Source organism: Pan paniscus, chromosome 5 (genome assembly GCF_029289425.2).
Source record: "Pan paniscus chromosome 5, NHGRI_mPanPan1-v2.0_pri, whole genome shotgun sequence".
Classification (NCBI taxonomy): Eukaryota; Metazoa; Chordata; class Mammalia; order Primates; family Hominidae; genus Pan; species Pan paniscus.
Genome location: NC_073254.2, coordinates 156058351 through 156081025, shown reverse-complemented (window position 1 = coordinate 156081025; position 22675 = coordinate 156058351). Strand labels below are relative to the sequence as shown.

The 22675-nt window shown below is 39.8% G+C and overlaps 1 protein-coding gene across 2 annotated transcripts in view; it reads right to left on the bottom strand.

Moving 5' to 3' along the window:
• The window catches only part of PDE7B (phosphodiesterase 7B), a 345718-nt gene that overhangs the window by 85341 nt on the left and 237702 nt on the right, over positions 1–22675 (bottom strand). For both annotated transcript variants that reach the window (XM_003827686.6, XM_003827687.5), the window contains one exon: positions 1913–1996. In XM_003827686.6, coding sequence (XP_003827734.1) covers positions 1913–1996 — 84 coding nt within the window. The remainder of the gene's footprint in view (positions 1–1912; positions 1997–22675) is intronic.

The window sequence follows — 22675 nt, the reverse complement described above, 5'->3', positions numbered from 1 at the left end:
TGTAAAAAAAAAAAAGTGTTGCAGAATCCTATGATGTAGATAATTAAATATTCCACTGTCCCACCTGCAAACATAACCACCATTAGCAGTAAAGTTGCTTATTAACACTGGGATTAAGGTTTTAAAATAATGAAACTTTGGAATTATAAACAGAAATATCCCCTTATTTTCCTGATTCCTTTGTGGTTCATATTAGAAACCATGAACTAACACTCATCTACTATTGAAAAGAGGGCTTTCGGTTGTTTTCTCCCTCCGACTTTCAAAATGGGATGCCGTTGGAGCGTTCTGGTCTATATGAAACAGTGAAATGGAACCCCTTGCTCATCCTTGTCCTGCTTAGAGAAACCACATGCCTAGGACCTGGAAATCCACTCAGTCTAGAGACTGTCAAAGGTGTAACTTCCGTGGGTAGCTGGAACAGCCCATTCAGGGTATAAGGAAAGGTCAGAGGGACCAATAGAGCTCCCGCAGGCCGTATCCCATATTGCATTGGTCTAATGGCTCAATTCGGTCTTCCAAAAAGCATTTTTGAGGGTCTGGGTAGGGAAGGTTATCTCTAGTGTGGAAAGAATTACTCCAAGTCTCTGTGTCCCTGAAAGTGCTAAAAAAACAGACATTGCACATCGATATGGGAGATTAACAAGCCAGGAGAAATACAAACATGCCACCTACTATTGGCCTCTCAAGGATCGAAGGATCAGAAATAACAAGTTCTAATTTCTCCTAGTAATTTCCAGGGGTTGAAGTAAATCAAATTGCCTCTTTAGCTGAGCTTATTTATGTCAAAGGAAAGTAATATTCTTTGGGTATAATCTAGCACTTTGAAATTTACAGATGGGAAGTGATATGAGAACCAAACACTGAAAACCTTGGAGCGAATTGTGAAATTTATCCACTTGCTCTTCCACCTCCCCCACAAGTCTACAGTGAAGGATGATTATGATCGTTATAAGGCATGAAATCTGGAGGGATGACTGGTCACTGGTTTGGGTTTGCAAAGAAACCTAAGATTAAGAAAATTGTGGACCAAAGGTTGAGCAAAACTATTGATGAGGAGCAGTTTAGGGAGGGGAAGGTAGAAGTCAATGAACTTGTAAGATTCAAGGGAGAAAGCAGCAAGTGCTTTGGATTTTGCCCTGGTGAAGAGTTTTACCAGGAAGGCAAGAATAGACCTCAAGGATTTATATTAGACAAAGAAGTGAGAATTCCATAACAGGTAGGTTACTAAGGGCAACTGTAGAAGAGGTTTCCCTGTGGGGTTTTAAAAACAAAATGGAATCTCACCTAGTCTAGCTCTGGCTGAAGGTAGAGAGAATGTGCTGGAAAATGAAAATAGTAGCTTCCCTGTATAGGGCATCACAGTTTTTGAGACTTACACTTTTTATACAAAAAATTTTATTCTTTTTGAGACACGCTGGAAGGCAGTGGTGCGATCCTGGCTCACTGCAGCCTTGACCTCCTGGGATCAAGCTATTCTGTCACCTCAGCCCCCAATTAAGTAGCTGGGACTACAGGCTGCGCCACCATACCCAGCTAATTTTTTGATTTTTTGTAGAGATAAGGTCTCACTCTGTTGCCCAACTCCTGGGCTGAAGCAATCCTCCCACCTTGGCCTCCCGAAGTGCTGGGATTACAGGCGTGAGCCACCATGCCTGACCAGAGATTTATACTTTTAAAGCTGACCTGATCTCATTTGACCCTCAGTGGAGCTCTGAGAGGCAGGGCAGGGCCAGAATTACTTCACTTGTGAGGAAATTCAAAGACAAAGGGTTAAGTTCTAGTTGGCAGAAGAGAGATTCAGGAAGGAAGGCAGACCCCAGAAGGTTTTGAAGTTCAGAGGGAAATGAGGATTTTTTTTTTCTTTTTGAAGAAAACGTTTGTTCCTTTCCAGGTACACTTGATTACTCACTGTTAAGTAGGCGGAAGTCAATGAATGGGTAGGAGCCACGGCGTTCAGCAGGAACCCCCGTCTGACCCCTTAGTCGTATATCTCCTAGAAAACAGAAAATCCCAACAAAGGCTTGAAAACATTGCCACGTGCATTCACTTTTCCCCTGTAAATCCTCAATGAAACCAACCCCAGATGTCAGGAGAAAAATGGTTCCCATTCACCATACTGAAGAGAGTGCTATGTGGAAAGGGATATTTAATACTGAGTGTAATGAGGTTGGCAATACACTAACAAGGAATACAGGTCTCTTGTATGTGCTTAGAAGATGGGTCTGTGAAAATCACAGCAACTTACAAAGTTCCATAAAAAGACAAAAGTCTTTTTATGCTTCCCAGGGCCACAGAGACAAAGACTCTGAATCCAGAAGGACAAATGGGTGTTGCATTGTAGCTTTCATTCTTAAAAGTGTTAATCACCCAGACTATAATTTTTCTTTGTTCCAACACAATTGTTTTCTGACTGGCATCCACCTTTCTTTTTTCCAGATTGTATCATTAATGTGCTTTAGAATCGGCTCACAGGCAAGCCTTGCTCCAGGCACTCGGCCACTCTTGCACACAGGACAGTCTGTAGAGTTTCTAGTACTTATTTATTTGTAGGTTTCCTTTATATGTATATATATATTTCTTTCTTTTTTTTTTTTTTTTGACATGGAGTCTCGCTTTGTTGCCAGGTTGGAGTGCAGTGGCACGATCTTGGCTCACTGCAACCTCTGACTCCCGAGTTCAAGCGATTCTCCTGCCTTAGCCTCCCGAGTAGCTGGGACTACAGGCACACGCCACCATGCCTAGCTAATTTTTGTATTTTTAGTAGAGACGGGGTATCACCATGTTGGCCAGGATGGTCTTGATCTTTTGACCTTGTGATCCACCCACCTCGGCCTCCCAAAGTTCTGGGATTACAGGTGTGAGCCACCACGCCTGGCTGGTTTCCTTTAATATTTAATATCTGTGTTCATTTTCCTTTTTAGTATGTGTCCTGCCTTTCTCATCAGGGGAGGTAATGGAGTAGAGTGGAAAGAGTATGGACTTTAGAACACGGTAGGCCTTGGAGAAATCTGGCCCAGACGCTTGCTACTTGTGTGATCTTGGCAGATTTATTTCTCTGAGCCTCAGACGCCTCATTTATAAAATAAAGTTAAGACCCACTTCGAAGTGTCCTTGTCAGAGAACCTAAAATAATACTCACTGCCTGGCAATAAATGCTGGTTTGCTTCCTTCTAAACTCCTGCAAAGCAGGGATCGTGCATATCATGTTATTTACATTTCTCCATAATAGCACTTTGAATGCTGTCTGGTACTTAGTGGATTCTAAGTGAATGTTCTCTGTTGACAAGAGTAGAAATAAAGACCAAATTCACCAGTTATTGTATATAATATGGAATCAGAGGAGAGGTAGAAATACGTGAGACATAATGTATCTCTGGAAGAACTGAATCAGGGAAGGTTTCAATTCCAGTAGTAATGGGTACACTCCCATAAATCACCTTTTTCCCGAAGTAAGGTGGCACTGGGGCCCCAGCCTGGGAGCTGAAAGGAAGAACAGTCCTCTCTCCTTCCTTTCCTAATTCCTGGAGGAACTCAGCGTCTGGGTGAGATCCCCATCAGCTGCAACTCATGCAACTGATATGCTTAAAATGTCCCTCATAGATGGGCCTTGAGTGTACTTGGGGTTGTAAAGTGCAAGCCATGAGCTCTTGGGCTGTTCTCTGCTTTGAATTTTACATTGGTGCCTTCTTCAATGCTTTGTATAATGTGATATTACATTGCCAAATTGATATGAAAGAATATTGTAATTTATGGATAAATGTTATAAACCAAAGTGAGAGGAAGAGGAATAGATAGAAAAGTACTTTTATAGGTCTGAATATAAACTTACATCAATGAGGGTAAAGCTGTTAGCTTTAAAAAAAATGTACTTATGTATTTTAATATGGGGTGGCTGGTCAATAAAGGAAAGCTACCAAGAAAAGTTGAAGTGTTTTTCTCTCCTCGGCAGTTGTCTTGAACACCCTATGTTTACAAAGCACTTTCACAACATGACAGTATACTTATCTTCTTGTTTTTTTCTCATTGGACCTTCATAATAACCCTGTGAGGAGAGACACCTTTATTCTCTTTACTTTATAAGTCAGAAAATAGAGGCTCAGAGAAGAATGGTTGTGAAGGACTACTATTCGCTCTGTAGTCCCAGTTAAGGGCACAAGCCCCTTAAAGTCCTGATATAGTAAATATTTATGGACTTTAATTGAGCTGCCTAAGTTTATGGTGCTTTCAGCTTATAGTCAGTGGGGTAGCACTTAAATCTAGGCTGTTAGACTTCATAGGCAGAGCTCTTTCCACAATACCATTGTTTTCTAACCTTATGATTAGAAACACACACCTTAGGGAGTGTGTAGACCTGGTTTTTAAAATGAAAAAAGAAATGAAAATCTTAGATCCTCACATAAAAGTAGTTGTAGTTTTAATATCAATTGAGAAAATACAGCATGTTAAAATGATAGACTCACTGACTTTAAATAAATTTATGTTTTATAATGGTAAGAAGGGAGACATATACAGTAAAAATGATGTATGGAGGAGACTGTATAGATTTTATCTACAAAGCTGGCTGGGCTTGTGGATTTGTTGACCTGTTGCTGTAATCTCATGGGCTCCTTCCAGCACTTTCACGCTCACCTTTTGGAAATCACTTCTCCATTAGTATTTTCTTTTCAGTATTACCAAAGAGTTCCTCTTGACTTTGTAGCCATGAGGCTACCATTTCCCCAGAAAGTGTCTGTGTAATATTGATGAAGTTTTTAATGCCTGTGACAGGATTTCTTCCTGGTCTTCACCTGACAATCTAGGGCAGAGGAGGCCCATTATTATGTAAAGTTTTAGATTTAGGGAAACTGAGGAAGAGTACCCTGTGGCCAAATGGATGAAGGGAGGGCAATACACTGGGAACTTGGGGGCTCCTGTACTGAGAGGACGAACATTTTGCCATCTTGGGTAACCCTGGATGAATCAGTAATCACTCTGAAGTCCAGTTGTCTAATATTTAAATTGCATAAATCATAGCAATTTTGTCTACATCACAGAGTTGTTGTAAGGAAATTATAAGGTATGTGAAAATAATATGGTAGATAACATTCATTGAATACTTATACTGTGCTGAGGATTTTACATGTATTATCTCACATCATCAACCCAACAACCCAAAGTAGCTGTTGTTATTATTATTATTTGACCATTTTGCAGATGAGGAAACAAAGCTAATGGAAATTTGATAATTTGTTCAGACTCATAGAGCTAGTAAGTGCAGAGCTTATGCTTAAACTCAGAACCGACTTGAAACCTCATGTTCTTAACCACTTTCCTATATTATCAAGACGAAAAATTGGTTAAACAGGTCAGCATTAACTTTTTCTTACGTAATGTATGCTTTGATTGCTGTTTGCCGATAAACCAAATGTACAGTCATGATGATTTGTGGAAAAAGAATACCAGGAGAATCCCACTCCCTTGATGAGTTCACGGTTCAATCAAAGAGCATTTCAGTGGAAATGGGCTGTACAAGCAAGACAACCAAATCCTGTCCTGGATCAACAAGGAATCTATTACTTTCAAGTAAGAAAGCAATTATTAAAAATATTCTTCAGCAGAACTGAAATTAGCTGGCAACAAATTTTCACACTGCACCCTACTTTGGGAAGAAGAGACAAGTAACAATGGAGCTAGGTGAGAGCAAAGATACCTAAACAAGCAAACAAACCCAAACAAATCGGCAATAACAACAAATAAGGAAACCATACCTGGAAGATTCCATTTCAGTGCTGACACTGTCCATAACTACACTGCACTTTGAGAAGCTGATTCCTCATAAACCTAACAATGCCCCTTTGGTGTAGTAAATAATCATTTTCAAAAGGATGAAATCATGTTAAAAATACCAGTAAGGCAGGAGGCAGGACAATTGTAAGTATGCTAACAATGCATCTGAGAAATTTCACAACATGAAAACAGTTCAATACAAACACACCAGACATTCCCAATCTGAAGCATTCTATTTAATGGAAGCGCTCATGTAGTAAGATTTATGTGTTAATGGTATATTTCTAATATAGAAAGTTTTCTTTCCTTCTCCCTGCTTTAAGGAGCCTGTTCTGATATTAAATTGCTTTAATACGCTGGTGGGAAGAGAGAATTAATTCAGTAACAACAGTCCTCAGAGGAGCAGAGGCTACTGGGCTGTTTTCCGAGGGACAGAACAAGCGGTGTCCTGCCTAGCTGCTTTTCCTGGCCCAGGGTCTCAGGCAATCATCTATTTACCTAAGGCCTTATATCCAAGCTAAACAATTATTTTGACTATTCATTGAGTCCTTGTTTAACTTAAGCAACTTGTTTTTTTCTTCTGGCATATGAAAGGTGCTGTGGAAGCTGGTAGGAAGCGTTGACAGCCTAGAGTCATGTCCCCAGTCTGTTCTTATTGTGTTCCAAAAGGAAACAAACAGCAGGGGCACTCTGATTTTGAAAGGGCTGCTGCTTTTTTTTTGCCCCTTCAGGCTGACAACATCACATGTCATCCCCTGTACTGAAGGCTGCAAACAGGCTCAGAGCTGAGCTGAATTGCCCCAGGAGCCACGACCTGACCGGACGACAGCCCCTCACCCTCCCTGAGGACAGGGCTCCGGAATGGACCTCTTGCTTACTTGGCCTGTCACGCTGCCTCTGGTTAATAAAAGCTTGTGCTAGGAAGCAGATGTCTATGTAGCCTCTTATGTAACTGGCAAAGAGGGTGGAGACTCTGACAGCGATGACAACTTACAGTGGCTGAAACACAGGCCATGTGACAAGAACCAGACTCTGGCCCCTGTCGTGGTATGTCAAGGTCATTTCAGGGTGAGGAAAAGGTGTCAGGGACAGAGCAGTAGCTACTGGGCTTCCATGGCATCTGAGATGAATGAAGAAGATAGTGACATTCTTGGTATAAACAGGTTGCACGGAATATGGGATAGAGATTCATAGCAGGGGCATCACTGAGGAACCAGGAAGATGAGATAGTGCTGGTATCAGAAAGATGAAGCCGCAAAGCAGCCCAAATATGGTGGGAAAGAAGCAGCTCTCATGAAAGGTATTCCTTTGAGCTTGCTGAGCACATTACTAATTCATGTCACTGCCACCACTTGCAAAATAAAGACAGAGAAAACCCAGATCCCAAATCTCAGACAACTTTCACCATACTGCACATCTCAGCTAGAAGTTTGTTTATTTCAGCTGACTACTCTCCAAATTAACTAAGTGAACGATTTCTCCTAAGATGTTTATCTGGCCTAAAAGAGAGGAGGAAGGTTGTGCAATTTAATCACTCCATAGATTTATGGGATAGCACAAGCAGCCAGTTCAGATAACTTAGGCAGAGATTATTGTTCCGAGTACCATGATCTTACAGGAGGGAGCCAAGATGGCTGATTAGACCCAAATTTCCCCTGTGGGGGTTCAATCTTCCACTTTCTTGAGTGACACTGGGCCTGCCTGGTCACTAAGGACTATGTGCTGAACTGGCTAAGTAGGAGGCTTCCTGTCCATTGTTCTGTTTCACTAGCTGTGTGTTCCTGGGCTGTCGGTGAGAGAGCTTTGTATGTAGGAAAGAGGCAAACCAGGAGTTAGTCGTCCAGAAACCACATTTTTCGCAAAAGGAATGAAACACAATTTTCTTTGCATGTGAAAAAAGTTCTTTCTTCTCTTCTTAAAAATCTTGATTTGTATATAAAAATCAGAGAAAAGGGAAATTTCACTAAGTTAGAGTCGCCAAACAATACTGCACCACCTTGCATCTTTAGCTTAGAATGATGACTTTCTGACAAATGTGCATTTTGGAACTTGAATGCTGAAAAGTGAATATGTAAATAGTAGTGTGTTTGTTTTCTAAAGAAGGTAAGGCAGGTTTTAGACTAGTGTCAACAAGAGCTATCCTCATTTTTCAGCTTGATAGTTTTTCAGAGGGAAAATGAGAAAAAAGTAAGCTTCAATCACCAGGAACATAGGAGTCTCATAAAAAAAGATATTGAACAAGAAGCAGTGGGAATGCCCAAGGAGAATTTCAAAAGCTGTAAAAGACCTTAAAAGAACACAAAGACATGTCTTCTTATAAAGGTTGGGTAGAAGGAGAACAACTTGAGGAGTCAACTTGGGGACTATGAAATCTGGGTCTGCCTTCAGTAATGAAAACACGGATGGGTGTAAGATTACGCATCATTCACGTATTTCTGGGATAATACTTTTAATCTCCAGAATTTCCACCAAGCAAAGTTCGTTGTTTTTTAGAAATGCATTATATATAAATTGCTTAGCACAGTGCCTGGCACATAGTTGGTATTCAAAAACCAGTAGCTATTGTTCTTACTTAGTTACCATTCTTCCGATAGATATTCTGTGTTCCTTCCCGAACCCCCACCCACCCCCTACCAGCTCCTTAATTGTTGGTATTTTTAGGAGGATTTTCTAAATGTCAGGATCTGTTTGAAGGGCTTTATGTGTATGAGCACCTTTAGTCCTTGTGACAAGCCCCAGGCATAGGTGTGTGCATCATCCCCACTGTCCTGAGGAGCACAGAGAGCTTATAAAGTGACTAAATTGGGATTCCAGGTGCCCTCGGGAGCCCTCGCTCTCTAAAGCACTCCTGCACGTGGCCAGCATCTCCATTCTCCACAACAGAGACCAGGAACAACTACGCATGATGTACTTCATAGGTCCCTTCAGTCTTCTCAGGCTATGTTTCTTCTCTCTCTGCTGGACATGACAGGGTTAATAAAAGTGAGCACCAAAACCATGTCCTGAGGAAAACCGAACATTTATCCTGGTGTTTCTTCACAGCAACATTATAAGCCCAGGACAACAGGTGTGCTGTGGACCACAGCTCGGGACCCATGAACCCCTAGTGGTGCAGGTTAGACTACAGGAAGATGTAGACTCCACTGGAGTGTGTAGGTATCTTGCAGTTTGGTAGAACATTTAGATATGGGAGTCAGCAAAGGGGCCAGTTTTTGGGCAGGCTGAGGGGATCCTAAACTAATTCAGTTCATTTCAACAAATGCTTATGCAAAACATTACACAAAATGTTGAAAAGTAGGCGAAGACAGAAATAGAAACTACCATTGGAGAATACTACAAACACTTCTACACAAATAAACTAGAAAACCTGGAAGAAATGGATAGATTCGTGGACACATACACCCTCCCAAGACTAAAGCAGGAAGAAGTGGAATCTCTGAATAGACCAATAACAGGTTCTGAAATTGAGGCAATAATGAATAGCCTACCAACCAAAAAAAGTCCAGGACCAGATGAATTCACAGCCGAATTCTACCAGAGGTACAAAGAGGAGCTGGCAACATTCGTTCTGAAACTATTCCAATCAATAGAAAAAGAGGAAATGCTCTCTAACTCATTTTATGAGGCCAGCATCATCCTGATAGCAAAGCCTGGCAGAGACACAACAAAAAAAGAGAATTTTAGACCAATATCCCTGATGAACATTGATGCAAAAATCCTAAATAAAATACTGGCAAATCAAATCCAGCAGCACATCAAAAAGCTTATCCACCACGATCAGGTCGACTTCATTCCTGGGATGCAAGGCTGGTTCAACTTACGCAAATCAATAAATGTAATCCATTACATCGACAGAACCAACGACAAAAACCACATGATTATCTCAATAGATGCAGAAAAGGCCTTAGACAAAATTCAGCCTTTCATGCTAAAAACTCTCAATAAACTATGTATTGATGGAACGCATCTCAAAATAATAAGAGCTGTTTATGACAATCCCTCAGCCAATATCATACTGAATGGGCAAACCTGGAAGCATTCCCTTTGAAAACCAGCACAAGACAAGGATGCCCTCTCTCACCACTCCTATTCAACATAGTATTGGAAGTTCTGGCCAGGGCAATCAGGCAAGAGAAAGAAATAAAGGTATTCTATTAGGAAAAGAGGAAGTCAAATTGTCTCTGTTTGCAGATGACATGATAGCATATATAGAAAACCCCACAGTCTCAGCCCAAAATCTCCTTAAGCTGATAAGCAACTTCAGCAAAGTCTCAGGATACAAAATCAATGTGCAAAAATCACAAGCATTCCATACACCACTAACAGACAAACAGAGAACTAAATCATGAACTCCCATTCACAATTACTACAAAGAGAATAAAATACCCAGGAATCCAACTTACAAGGGATGTGAAGGACCTCTTCAAGGAGAATTACAAACCACTGCTCAACGAAATAAAAGAGGACACAAATAAATGGAAAAACATTCCATGCTCATGGATAGGAAGAATCAATATCGTGAAAATGGCCATACTGCCCAAGGTAATTTATAGATTCAATGCTATCCCCATCAAGCTACCACTGACTTTCTTCACAGAATTGGAAAAAATTACTTCAATTTCATATGGAACCAACAAGGAGCCTGCATAGCCAAGACAATCCTAAGCAAAGAGAACAAAGCTGGGGGCATCACGTTACCTGACTGCAAACTATACTACAAGGCTACAGTAACCAAAACGGCATGGTACTGGTACTAAAACAGATACATAGACCAATGGAACAGAACAGAGGCCTCAGAAATAACACCACACATCTACAACCATCTGATCTTTGACAAACCTGACAAAAACAAGCAATGAGGAAAGGATTCCCTATTTAATAAATAGTGCTGGGAAAACTGGCTAGCCATATGTAGAAAGCTGAAACTGGATCCCTTCCTTATACCTTATACAAAAATTAACTCAAAATGGATTAAAGACTTAAATGTAAGGCCTGAAACCACAAAAACCCTAGAGGAAAACCTAGGCAATACCATTCAGGACACATGCATGGGCAAAGACTTCATGACTAAAACACCAAAAGCAATGGCAAAAAAAGCCAAAATAGACAAATGGGATCTAATTAAACTAAAGAGCTTCTGCACAGCAAAAGAAACTATCATCAGAGTGAACAGGCAACCTACAGAATGGGAGAAAATTTTTGCAATCTATCCATCTAACAAAGGGCTAATATCCAGAATCTACAAAGAACTTAAACAAATTTACAAGAAAAAAAAACAACCCCATCAAAAAGTGGACAAAGGATATGAACAGACACTTCTCAAAAGAAGACATTTATGCAGCCAACAGACATATGAAAAAATGCTCATCATCACTGGTCATCAGAGAAATGCAAATCAAAACCACAATGAGATACCATCTCATGCCAGTTAGAATGGCAATCATTAAAAAGTCAGGAAACAACAGATGCTGGAGAGGATGTGGAGAAATAGGAATGCTTTTACACTGTTGGTGGGAATGTAAACTAGTTCAACCATTGTGGAGGACAGTGTGGCGATTCCTCAAGGATCTAGAACTAGAAATACCATTTGACCCATCAATCCCATTACTGGGTATATACCCAAAGGATTATAAATCATGCTGCTATAAAGACACATGCCCAGGTATGTTAATTGCAGCACTATTCACAATAGCAAAGACTTGGAACCAACCCAAATGTCCATCAATAATAGACTGGATAAAGAAAATGTGGCACATATATGCCATGGAATACTATGTAGCCATAAAAAAGGATAAGTTCATGTACTTTGCAGGGACATGGATGAAGCTGGAAACCATCATTCTCAGCAAAATATCACAAGGACAGAAAACCATACACTGCATGTTTTCACTCATAACTGGGAGTTAAATGATGAGAACACATGGACACAGGGAGGGGAACATCACACACTGAGGCCTGTTGGGGGGTGGGGGGCTGGGGAAGGGATAGTGTTAGGAGAAATACCTAATGTAAATGATGAATTAATGGGTGCAGCAAACCAACAAGGTACGTGTATACCTATGTAACAAACCTGCACGTTGTGCTCATGTACCCTAGAACTTTAAGAATAATAATAAAAAAAAAGAAAAGTAGGTGAGGAAAAGGGAAATGCAAAGGTTCATAAGATGTCCTCTTGGCACTCAGATAATTAACAATCCAGAAGACAGTCACATAAGTGAGTTGATATGGTATAAGCTAGGAGAAGTCTCACTTGTAATGATACTGAAATATTTGGGTTTGGGTTCCTCTCTCAGAAGCATTGTGAGGCTTTATGATTTTATATGGATAAGTAACTTGGAAATATCTGGGTTTAAATGGCTCCCTAGCAATCCCATAAAGTGTTCTTATTAGAATTGAAAGAAAATCATTTACTGTTAAATTTTAAAACTAAATATAATTTTTACATTTAAAAGTCCTTCTTCTAGATTGATGATCAAGGATTTACTTAGACTCTTACACTGTGTCTCCAGTAAGCAGATTTCTCTGAGTATAGGCCAACAATTTAAATTAATAACGCTCTTTTCAGAAACTAATGTTATTAGGAAAAGATATTCTTCTGATCTGATGAGTGTACTACCTCTCCATTTTGAGTGTCCATTTTCTTTGTAGTCTACTCTCTCTTCTTCCTTTCCTTTCTTTGCCTTCTTCCTCTCTCTCCTTCCCCACTTCTCTTCCTGTATATGTGTGTGTGTGTGTGTGTGTGTGTGTGTGTGTGTGTGTGTATATATATATTTTTTTCCCCCCCCCAGGAACTAAAGAGAGTTATATTGTGTTATAAAAGTAACAATGTTCTTCTTCACTTTGCCAGGGAGGTTGCTGTGAGGTTCCCTTAAGGGGTGATGTTTGATCTGAGAGCTGGTAAATGAACAGGAGTTAATTTAAGGTGAACATATGTTGTCTTGTCTGGCATAATTAGTTATAGTGCCACCTTCACACTCAAAAGTATTCTGCTTTAGAACATACCTTGCATGGTCACCCTGAGTGCAGGAATCTAGGCTGTGGGGGCTTATTCAGAGGACCTGTGGCAGGAAGATGGCTTATCGGAGAGATCATAACAAAGCCAAGTGTGACATAGCAAGGAGAACAAGGTCGGCGGGATGAGACACGGTGCAAAATGAGGCTGGAGAAGTGTTAGTACTTTGTAGGATAGGCTCTAAAAGATGACTTTAACAGACTTAGGATGATTAAAGAAAACACTTAGGATGACTTAAGAGAATTCCTGAGAGAATTAGAAAGTCATGAAATGATTTTAATAGAAGGATAATGTGTTCAGATTTGTGTATTAAAAACAACTTTGGGTGCAGTATGGAGAAAGGAATGGAAGGGTAAAGAATGACTAGGTAGGAAATCATTTTAAGAGTCCAGGTGAGAAAAGATGGTAGTTTGTAGGGTGCTGATGCTGGGAGAGGGAAGTGAATAGGTTTTAGAGATGTGTAGGAGGTAAAACTGACATGGTAAGAAATTTCATATAAGGGCTGAGGGAGAGGTAAGTATCAAGGATCATTCCTAGATTTCTGGTTTGCATAACTGGATGACTGATTGTGCTAGTCACAGAAAAAGGGAATTCTAGAAGGACCCAGTTTGTGGAAAGAAATACATGCCCTCAAGAGATTTCAAAGCAAAAATGTCAAGTAACCAGTTGGACATACGGGTCTGGGGCTTAGGGGGAATTTCTGGGATGGAGATACAAATTTATAAATCAAATAAAACTATGGGTCATCATGAAGTTGCCTAGGAAATGAGCGAGAAGTGAATAGGGTCTAGCATCCAGCCTTGAGTATCTGTAACATTTAATCACTTGTTGGAGGAGGAGGAGTCTGTAAAGGAGAAGTGGGAGTCAGAGATAGGAGGAAAACCAGAATTGTGTCATGGAAGAGAGTGCTTCAAGAGCAAGGGAGTGGTTTCCAGATGGATTTTGTGGAAGAAGCACAACTGAAATTGCGATTGAACAAAGTCCATTGGATTTAGTTGAGTGACTGAAGTGAGTGAGTGAGAGAGAGACACAGAGAGAGAGAGAGAGAGAGAGAGAGAGAAGCATAGTCCTTTGGGCATCACATGGAGTTGGGGAACAAGGAAGGTTTTATTAAGGAGCTGATACTTAAATGGATCTTGAATGATAAGTAAAATTTCAAAAAGCAGCACTTTATTGTATTGGCTTGCAATTGGTCAACTATGATCACTGAAATGACATTCTTAGAAAATTATGCTGATCTTAAGAATAACAGTAATTTCTAAAAATGTTATTAATAATAAAATATAATTTGAAAACTGAGGCTAGAATAGTCTATGTCATGAAAATACCTGTAAATTTTTGCAAAATATAGTGATAACCTGTCTAACCACTTCCTATCTTTAAATATACTCCAAGAAAAAAAGTACAATGAGAAACACTGCCAAAAAAAAAAAAAAGCATTCATTGGGAAGGAAAAGATGGGCACACTGATGAGAATAAATGTAACTAGTAAGATAAAATACCAAGTAGATCCCAATATCACGGATAATTTCTTGTTTTTTTGAACTTTGAATAATTTGAGAGAAGCATTTTTATGTATTGTTTGTTTTTATGTGCTTCTGAACTTCCTGATTCTGGCCGGGAACAAGGACAAACTTGCCAAATACTGCAAGAAAAGATGTTGCTGATCACGGATAGGAAATACTCCAAGTCCCAGGAGATAGTCTGTTCTTAGGAGACTTCCACACCAAGTCTGCTGACCAGAGAAGGACCACTCAACCACCACACTCTCCGCTGGAGCCCACTCAGCACCAGGAAGTATTTGGGAGTTCTTCATTCCAGACATCTGTGCCAACATGGCACTTGGGATTCTTTTAAACTCCAAGTGTTGTTCATTTTTTGTTTGTTTTTCAGGAAGGAAACAGATGGCAAAACCTAGACTTGGTAGGGAAGTGATTGAATTGATTATATTATACCCATGTTATAGAATGCAGTTATTAAACACAGTAACATATATTTCTATAGTAATAGCAAGCATTTATTGAACCTTGAGTGTGTGCTAGGTAATAGTTTAAAATACTTTTCTTGAATTAACTCATGTAATCGTCTCAGCTCCCTTAGATCAGTGCTATTATCAATATCATCCTCTGAGAGACAAAGCTGTTAAATTACTTTGCCCAGATGACATGGCCAGTGAGTATGGAGACAGACCGGAAATTAAGGTGACTAGCTCCACAGCCTGTGCCCTTAACTAATGTGGTGCAATCTCTGTTTAAAGATGTCTTGAGCTGACAGCCATGATCTATTGTTAAGGGAAGATGAGTATTATTAATACATAGTATTTTGAAATCGTATCACAAAGAAGTCAATGGCATGAAAAGTGATCCATTCCCTCTGTGACCTTGGTAAGTCCTACCCATTCTGGGCCTCATCCAATCCTCTGTTTCTTTAAGTAGGGATCTGCTCTGTATACCTCACAGAGGGTAGGAATCAATGAAATCACATGGGTAAAACTGGATAAAACTGCTTTGCCAATCACTTTGTAATAAAATTTTATTTTTAAGAGTATTCTTATTGATATTACCATATAAATATAGAACATATGTATTACATAAATATGATATTGCATATTATACTTTATATATCATATAAATCATATTATTGATACTGTTATAAAAATCTAGGTCAGTGTTAAAGTGTGTTTAAAGGGAAGAACATTATTTGATAAGCAATTAAACATTATGTGAATTAAAGGGTATTATCAAATTTGGGAAACATGCAGGTTTATCAAAATTATTTTTTTAATTGTAGAATTTCTCAGACCCTTCAGTATGTTAATGTGTACTGAATAGCCAAGAAAGTGAGATCATATAGCATTTCTCAAATACATTCATCTATGAAACGTGTTTTCCAAGTTTCTGCTGAGATGACTGTTTTGGGGAAAATAATTAGGTAGATACTGCTGTATGTGGAGCGTGTGTGTGTAAAATACTTAGAGATCCCCTAGCTCCATTCTCTGGTATCATCACCCTTTGCATCCTTGTCTGCATGACTAGGTCTATACCTGTGGTTCTAATTTCTTTTTTGGACTGTAGACCAACTGGATGTTTATTCATTTATTCCACAAACATGTTTTTGTTTGCCTACTATGTGCCAGGCTCTGTTCTAGATTCTCGGAATATAGCAGTGAACAAAACAGATAAAACGTGCCTGCCCCTGTGGGACTGAGATTCTAGTGGGGAAGACAGACAATAAACAAAGTCAATAAGTAAATTGCCCTCTATAGGGAAATAATGTAAGTGCTATGGGGAGAAATAAGCAGGGAAGGGATGAGGGAGTGCTGGGTGGACTCCACTGTGCAGGGGTGGGGTAGGTCTGCAGTTTCAACAGGGCAGGACCTCAGAAGGCCACACTGAGGTGACATGGAGCAAAGACTTGAATGAAATGTGGGAGAAGCCAGGACACTATCTGGGAGGAGCATTTCAGGCTCAGGGAACAGCAAATCCAGGACAACAAGGAACATGCCTGGTACTTTCTGGAAACAGCAAGGGGGCCAACATGGTGGAGCAGGGAGAGTGAGGTGCAGGAGTGTGAGGGGATGAGGGCAAGGAGTTAACAAGTGTGAAGAAGGTGGTAGTAGGTCTGAACATGTTCCTCTAAAATTCATGTTGAAACTTAATCCCCAATAGGTGATATTAAGAACTGAGGCCTTTTGGGAAGTGATTAAGTCTTGAGGGCTCTGCCCTCCGTGAATGGAACTATAAAAAAGGTTGAAGGGAGCTGGCTTGCCCCTTGCACCACAAGAGGACACATAGAAGGTGCTGTCTTATGAGGCAGAGAGCATGCCCTCCCCAGACAGAGAACCTGTTGGCACCTTGATCTTGGACTTCCCAGCCTCTAGAACCACAGGTAAGAAATTTCTCTTGTTTATGAATTACCCAGTCTAAGGTATTTGGCTATAGCAGTCTGAAGGGACTAGACTAAGAAAGGAGGAGAGTGGCAGATAGTTTAGAGACTTAGAGTGAAACAGAAGACAGGAGAATTTTGAATGAGAAAGTGACATGATCTAAGGTTTTTCAAGGATTGCACTGGCTGCTCTGTTGAGAGCAGACTGTTGGGGCACTTTATACATTAAATAGATCCCCAAACAAATGTTTTATCTTTCCCTGTAAACCAGGTCCTGCATTGCATTTCCCATTCCACTTGTGGCAAGTCCTGTTACTGTGCCCCCTTCTCTCTCTGCTCACGGCTCCCAGAGATGGCTTTCTCACTCAGTGGTGTAGACACTCTCCTAGGGCCTATGTGTTCATGGGCCTCTCTGGAAAAGGGAACTAAGCCACCATAAATATTCTCCTGGCTGCACAGAGAAGGCAGAAAATGGATCATGGCACATGGCCATGGGTCTGTTCATTCACACAAGTTTACCATCGATTTTATAAGTATATAACATACAAATACATGTATTTTAGGGAGAGGTGTATTTTGGAGTATTTAATCTATAAAATTAATTAAGCTGGACTGTGCTAGATACATCCTTGGAAGAAAGACCTTGCAGCATATATTCTTGAAATTTGGAAAGGACTATTTGGGAAGCATATAAAATTCAGACAACATTGCCCATGGGCAGAAATAGTCCCTGAAACCTGCCCTTCTGTGACTGGGCCTCACTAACTCACGATAGGATTGACTGGGTCATATATTAATTTGCCAAGTCAGACCTCCACTGTGCATTAAACATACCCCTGACAGGCAGCATTGTTTGTTTTCACAGCCATCATACTGGGTAATTAAACTGAAGTGGAGATACTTTACAGAGATCATTTGATGTGTTTTTTCCCAGCTTGACTGAGATATAATTGACAGATGAAAATTATATCTGTTTATGGTATACGACATGATGTTTTGATGAATGTATACCTTGTGAAATGATTACCACCATGAAGCTAATAAATGCATCCATCACCTCACATAGAAATCTTGTGTGTGTGCTTGTGTGTTGAGAACATTTAGGGTCTACTCTTTTAGTAATATTCAAGTATACAGTACCTCATTATTGACTATAGTCACCATTCTGTACAATAGAGTTCCTGAATTTATTTATCCTGTCTGAGACTTTGTACCCCTTGAGCAACATCTCCCCATTTCACTCTGAGTTTTGTTTTGTTTTGTTTTTGAGACAGTCTCGCTCTTGTTGTCCAGGCTGGAGTGCAGTGGCACGATCTCAGCTCACTGCAACCTCCGCCTCCTGGGATCAAGCGATTCTCCTGCCTCAGCCTCCCGAGTAGCTGGGACTACAGGTGCCCACCACCACGCCCAGCTAATTTTTGTGTTTTTGGTAGAGTTGTGGTTTCACCATGTTGGCCAGGCTGGTCTCGAACTCCTGAACTCAGGTGATCCACCTGCCTCAGCTTCCCAAAGTGCTGGGATTACAGGCATGAGCCATTGTACCCGGCCTTCACTCTGAGTTTTTAAAAAACTGAATCTGCCATTTCTCCCTCTTTGAAAATTTAGACAATTTTTGCCTTTTTCCAGTTTTCTGACACTTTTCTCACTCTTCATAATTCCACTAGATTATTGACAGGAGTTTTGCAAACATATCTGCAAATATCCCTTTTTTGTGATAATTGAACCCAGAGAAGTAGTTCTTCATGTCCAAACCCAATTACATGATTTTAATGTTTGAATTTGAGAATTGGAACTGAAAAACTATTACATATATATTGAAAAATTATTTTGGAGATGATAAACAGCAATGTCCATTCTTAGTCAATGTTCATTGAATACCTATTCTAAGTCTGTTATACTCATGTATTATTATATTGGAGATTACTATGACTGTGAGCAATATAAAGTAATGACAGTAATTTTTATGCTACAGGATGATAATCAGGGGGACAATTTCTTTTAGTACGAATTGCTTAGTTTCTCATAAGTGATATGCTGCTGCTTATGGCTTTACTCCTATATGTATAATTGTAACTGTTGAATGGATTTATGTGTAGTATATAATGTCTTCTACATAGAGCACAAACTTGATACTCTGTATTGCTTTTTACTTCAAACATTCAAGATTCTACCATCTGTATCTTTCCATGGCTCCCACACATTAAAAAAAATATATTTGATTCCCAGTCTTGGCTGTCCCAGGCCTGCCTGGCCACCCAGGAGGCTGAGGGAATTGAATATTTCAGCACTGGAGATTCATTCACAGCACATTGGTTGCAAAATTCTAAGCTACACAATTAAGACAATACTACCTGCAAATAAACCTCAAGCATCACTTATCCTATGTTTGATTTTTTAGAACATATACTTCTTGAGGTTAACACACTTCATAGAATCAATGTTCAGAGAATCTTACTACTCATCAACAGCAGTTAAGTAAGGTGAAGTGTGGGTCATGGAAACTTTATAGTAAGAGTTAGTAGAAAAAGGGAACCATTATTTAAAACACATGTTTATATTTCTCTGGTCTGACGTGCAGCGACTTAGAAAAAGATAAGCTTTTGTCCACCTTTAACCTTCTAATCACAGGATTCTGCAGTTGTTAACTTGTTATCAGAACATTTTCTTTACTTTTTTTCATTATATTTGAAACTGGCCAGGAATTTCCCCCTCAGCCCAGTATGGGAGGAAAAAAGAAATTAGGCTAACATTCTACTCTCCTTCATAACCATCTGTGATCAGTTGTTTTCAATTAGATATTCTGATTTAATTGGGCAGGAGTGAATCTGGGCATATTTTTTACAGTTTCCCTGGTGACTTCAATGGGGAGATGTTGAGAACCACTGATGGCTATCTCACTTTCTAACCGAACCCACATGTTAAAGGTCTCACCCAAAGCACAAAATAGAGAGGACACATGAGGCAAAAGCAAATAGGGCAGAAAGCAAATATTTATAATATGCATCATCTTTGGTCATTTGTGAATTGTGTCCTGTTGGAATTTGGACACTTTGGCTAGGGGAATGGATTAGCATTGCTCTGGTGTGTTAGGGGAGGCTCTGTGAAATGAATTGACTTGTAGAGTATTTTGAAATGAAAAATGTAGTGATAGAGTATGAACTTCTTAGAGGTTGGCATAAAGAAATAGGTGGTACAGTGGTTTGTTTGGTGAGAGATAATTTGGGAGGCAGAGGAGTGGGAGACAGAGACAGGGAGGTTAGGGCATATGTGGTGAAAACTTCTTGGCCCTCCTAGAAGACTTGGTTGTTTAACAAAACCCAAGGCACTCTGCATATAACCTGGTTCAAACTAAGAGGGTAACTGGCACACTTTTCTTGAATTGCCCAAACCAGAGCTGAGAAAGGACTTTGACAACAATGTGTACTCACACTCAAAGCAAAATAACAAAAATAATAAAATGTACTACTGTTGAAAAATATTTATCAATGACATTAAGAGCACAATAAGATGTATGTTCATTTCATATTATTTACTACAGGGAAGGCGCAATGCAAGTTCTGAAAAAGAAAAAACCAGGTCATGATACAAAGCCTATTTTAATAGCATCTGGGAAGCCATTTCATATCCCAACAATCCCTTCAACTAAAAGCACAAATTCTCTAAATTCCTAAATGAGAAACTTTACATTTGCAGTGTTCCTTTGACAATAACTGATCACCAACTTTATGGAAGACATCTTCCTGGGTCTTTTCTGGACCTTTTAGCATGGCTTTCTCCCCAGATCGTGATGCTCCACAGTTCAGCCTTTCTCATAGCCACGTGAAGGAACCCAAGCTACCCCACCCAATGGAAGGAGATGATCCCTGATTGTATCTCTGATGATAAAAAAGAACAGTCACTTGTGAGTCATTCAAAGCTAACACTAATACAGCACTTTTTGAGTTAGTGAAAAAAAACCCACAACAATCTCATTTGGTGTCTTTCGGTATCTCAGAGGGCCTATACAATCGCTAGTAATCACCGTGTGTATCACTAAGATGATAGATGCTTTGGAAAGACAGATGGCTATAGGAAAGATTACATTCCTGTGGTGGGGCAGAATATGGTAGCTCCTACAAAATAGCTAAAAGTGCCTTCTCTGAACACTAGACACAGAAAATAAGGAAGGAGAAAAAGACACACACAAAGAAGTGAATATTTAAAATGTAAGTTTTTGAGGGCAAGAGTTCTGCCTAATTATGACCAATAACTGTCATAAATTTGAAATTTTCAAAAATATTTTGCCATTTTACTTTATCCAAGTGTATGTTTTTCCACTTGGGAATATGCCCTATATAAAGATGCATAAAATGTTCACTTTGGCAAACTCATTTCCATTCATTTCTTGTTTTTCAACATTCAGAAAATCTACAACAGTGTCAATATAACATTCTGATTATGTTTTTCAACTTTCCCATTCATTTACTTGGTTTTATGCAAAAATAATATTCAAAAGATGGCCCCAAAGAAAATACGCTGAGTACCAGGGTCATCAAATGAACAATTGCTTCTTTCTCTGAGATGGGAGCTGGAGAAATGGACCAAATTGCAGGAGGTAGAAGCACTTGTTTGTAGTCTTCTCTTTTCTCCATTTTTAATAGCATGGAACCATTTATTTATTGACTGCTTGAAATAAATTCAAATAGAAGAACTTTGTAAATGCTGTAGTCTCTGGAATGACCTACCTGGTGCCAATCTTTTTTGTTATTTATGAGAGGGCCTCACAGAGCTTGAAAGTCTCCTCTTTTTATCCAGAGGTTAGTGTTGTTATGAGCTAAAGCCCTTTTGTCTAGAAGAGGCGCTGAACAATAATTCACAAGCTCACAGTTCTCCTAGGACTGAGGTGGGACCTTATCATGTCTCACATTTAAATGGGCTTCAAATGTAATAGAAAATGAGGTACTGAAGTTCTGTGAAGAGTTTTTCTTGTGTTTTGCGGTTTCTAGGTGAGCAAGAATATCTGATAGTTCCCCGTGTTTCTTTTTTTTTTGGCGGGGGAAAGGCATACAGGCTGGGGATGGGAACCTGAGGAAGAGGATCCACTTCTGGAGTATTTATTGCTCCTTCAATTTACTTGGCTTCCCCCTCCACCCCCTGCCAAATTTTATTACCTCACATTTTAAAATGACAGCTTTATTGAGATATAATTTACATACCACACAATTCACCCATTTAAAGTGTACGATTCAATGGCTTTTACTATATTCCCAGAATACGTGCAACCATCACCACAGTCAATTTTAGAGCATTTTCATCACTATAAAAAGGAACCCTGTACCTTTTAGTTGTCACTTTCCTATCCCCCCAGCCTACTGTCCTTAGTCCTAAGCCCTAAGCAACTGCTATTCTACCTTCTATCTCCACAGATTTCCCGTTTCTGGACATATCCATAAATGCAAACAATACAATATATGGTCTTTTGTCCACTTGACTTCTAATCCTATTCTGCCTTATGATATTGGTGGTAATGCTGTCTTCAAAAGTTTGAAGACTTTTAATGTGTCCCTGCTTTTTCTCCTTCTAGGCCTGTGTTCTCCTGGATTCAGGGGCATCCAGCTTAGTGCATCACTTACAGCACACCTTCAATGAGTGTTTGTAAATTTATGAACTAATTGTTGATGTTCTGCAGAGGTTGTCTATAATATTTCCGTAAGGAATATCCCACAGCTCCACTCCCCCCTTGTGGGGCTGCCTCTTCTCTTTCTCTGCCCGCCCCGGTATAGTAATATTATAACCTGCTACAACTCAGATCTTTACTTCCTGTGCTGAGTTCTGATGACATCAATCTCCATCTGCTCCTAGCTCCATCCTGTGCAATGTTTCAGGAATGCTCCTTAGCTGCAGTCTACTTACTAGGTTTAAAGATGTCCCTGGTAAAAGAGACACTCAGAGTGACATTGAACTTTAGTCTTGTAGCACTGGTATACTGCCGATGGGATGGATGGTCCCACAGATTTGCCACTGATTGTC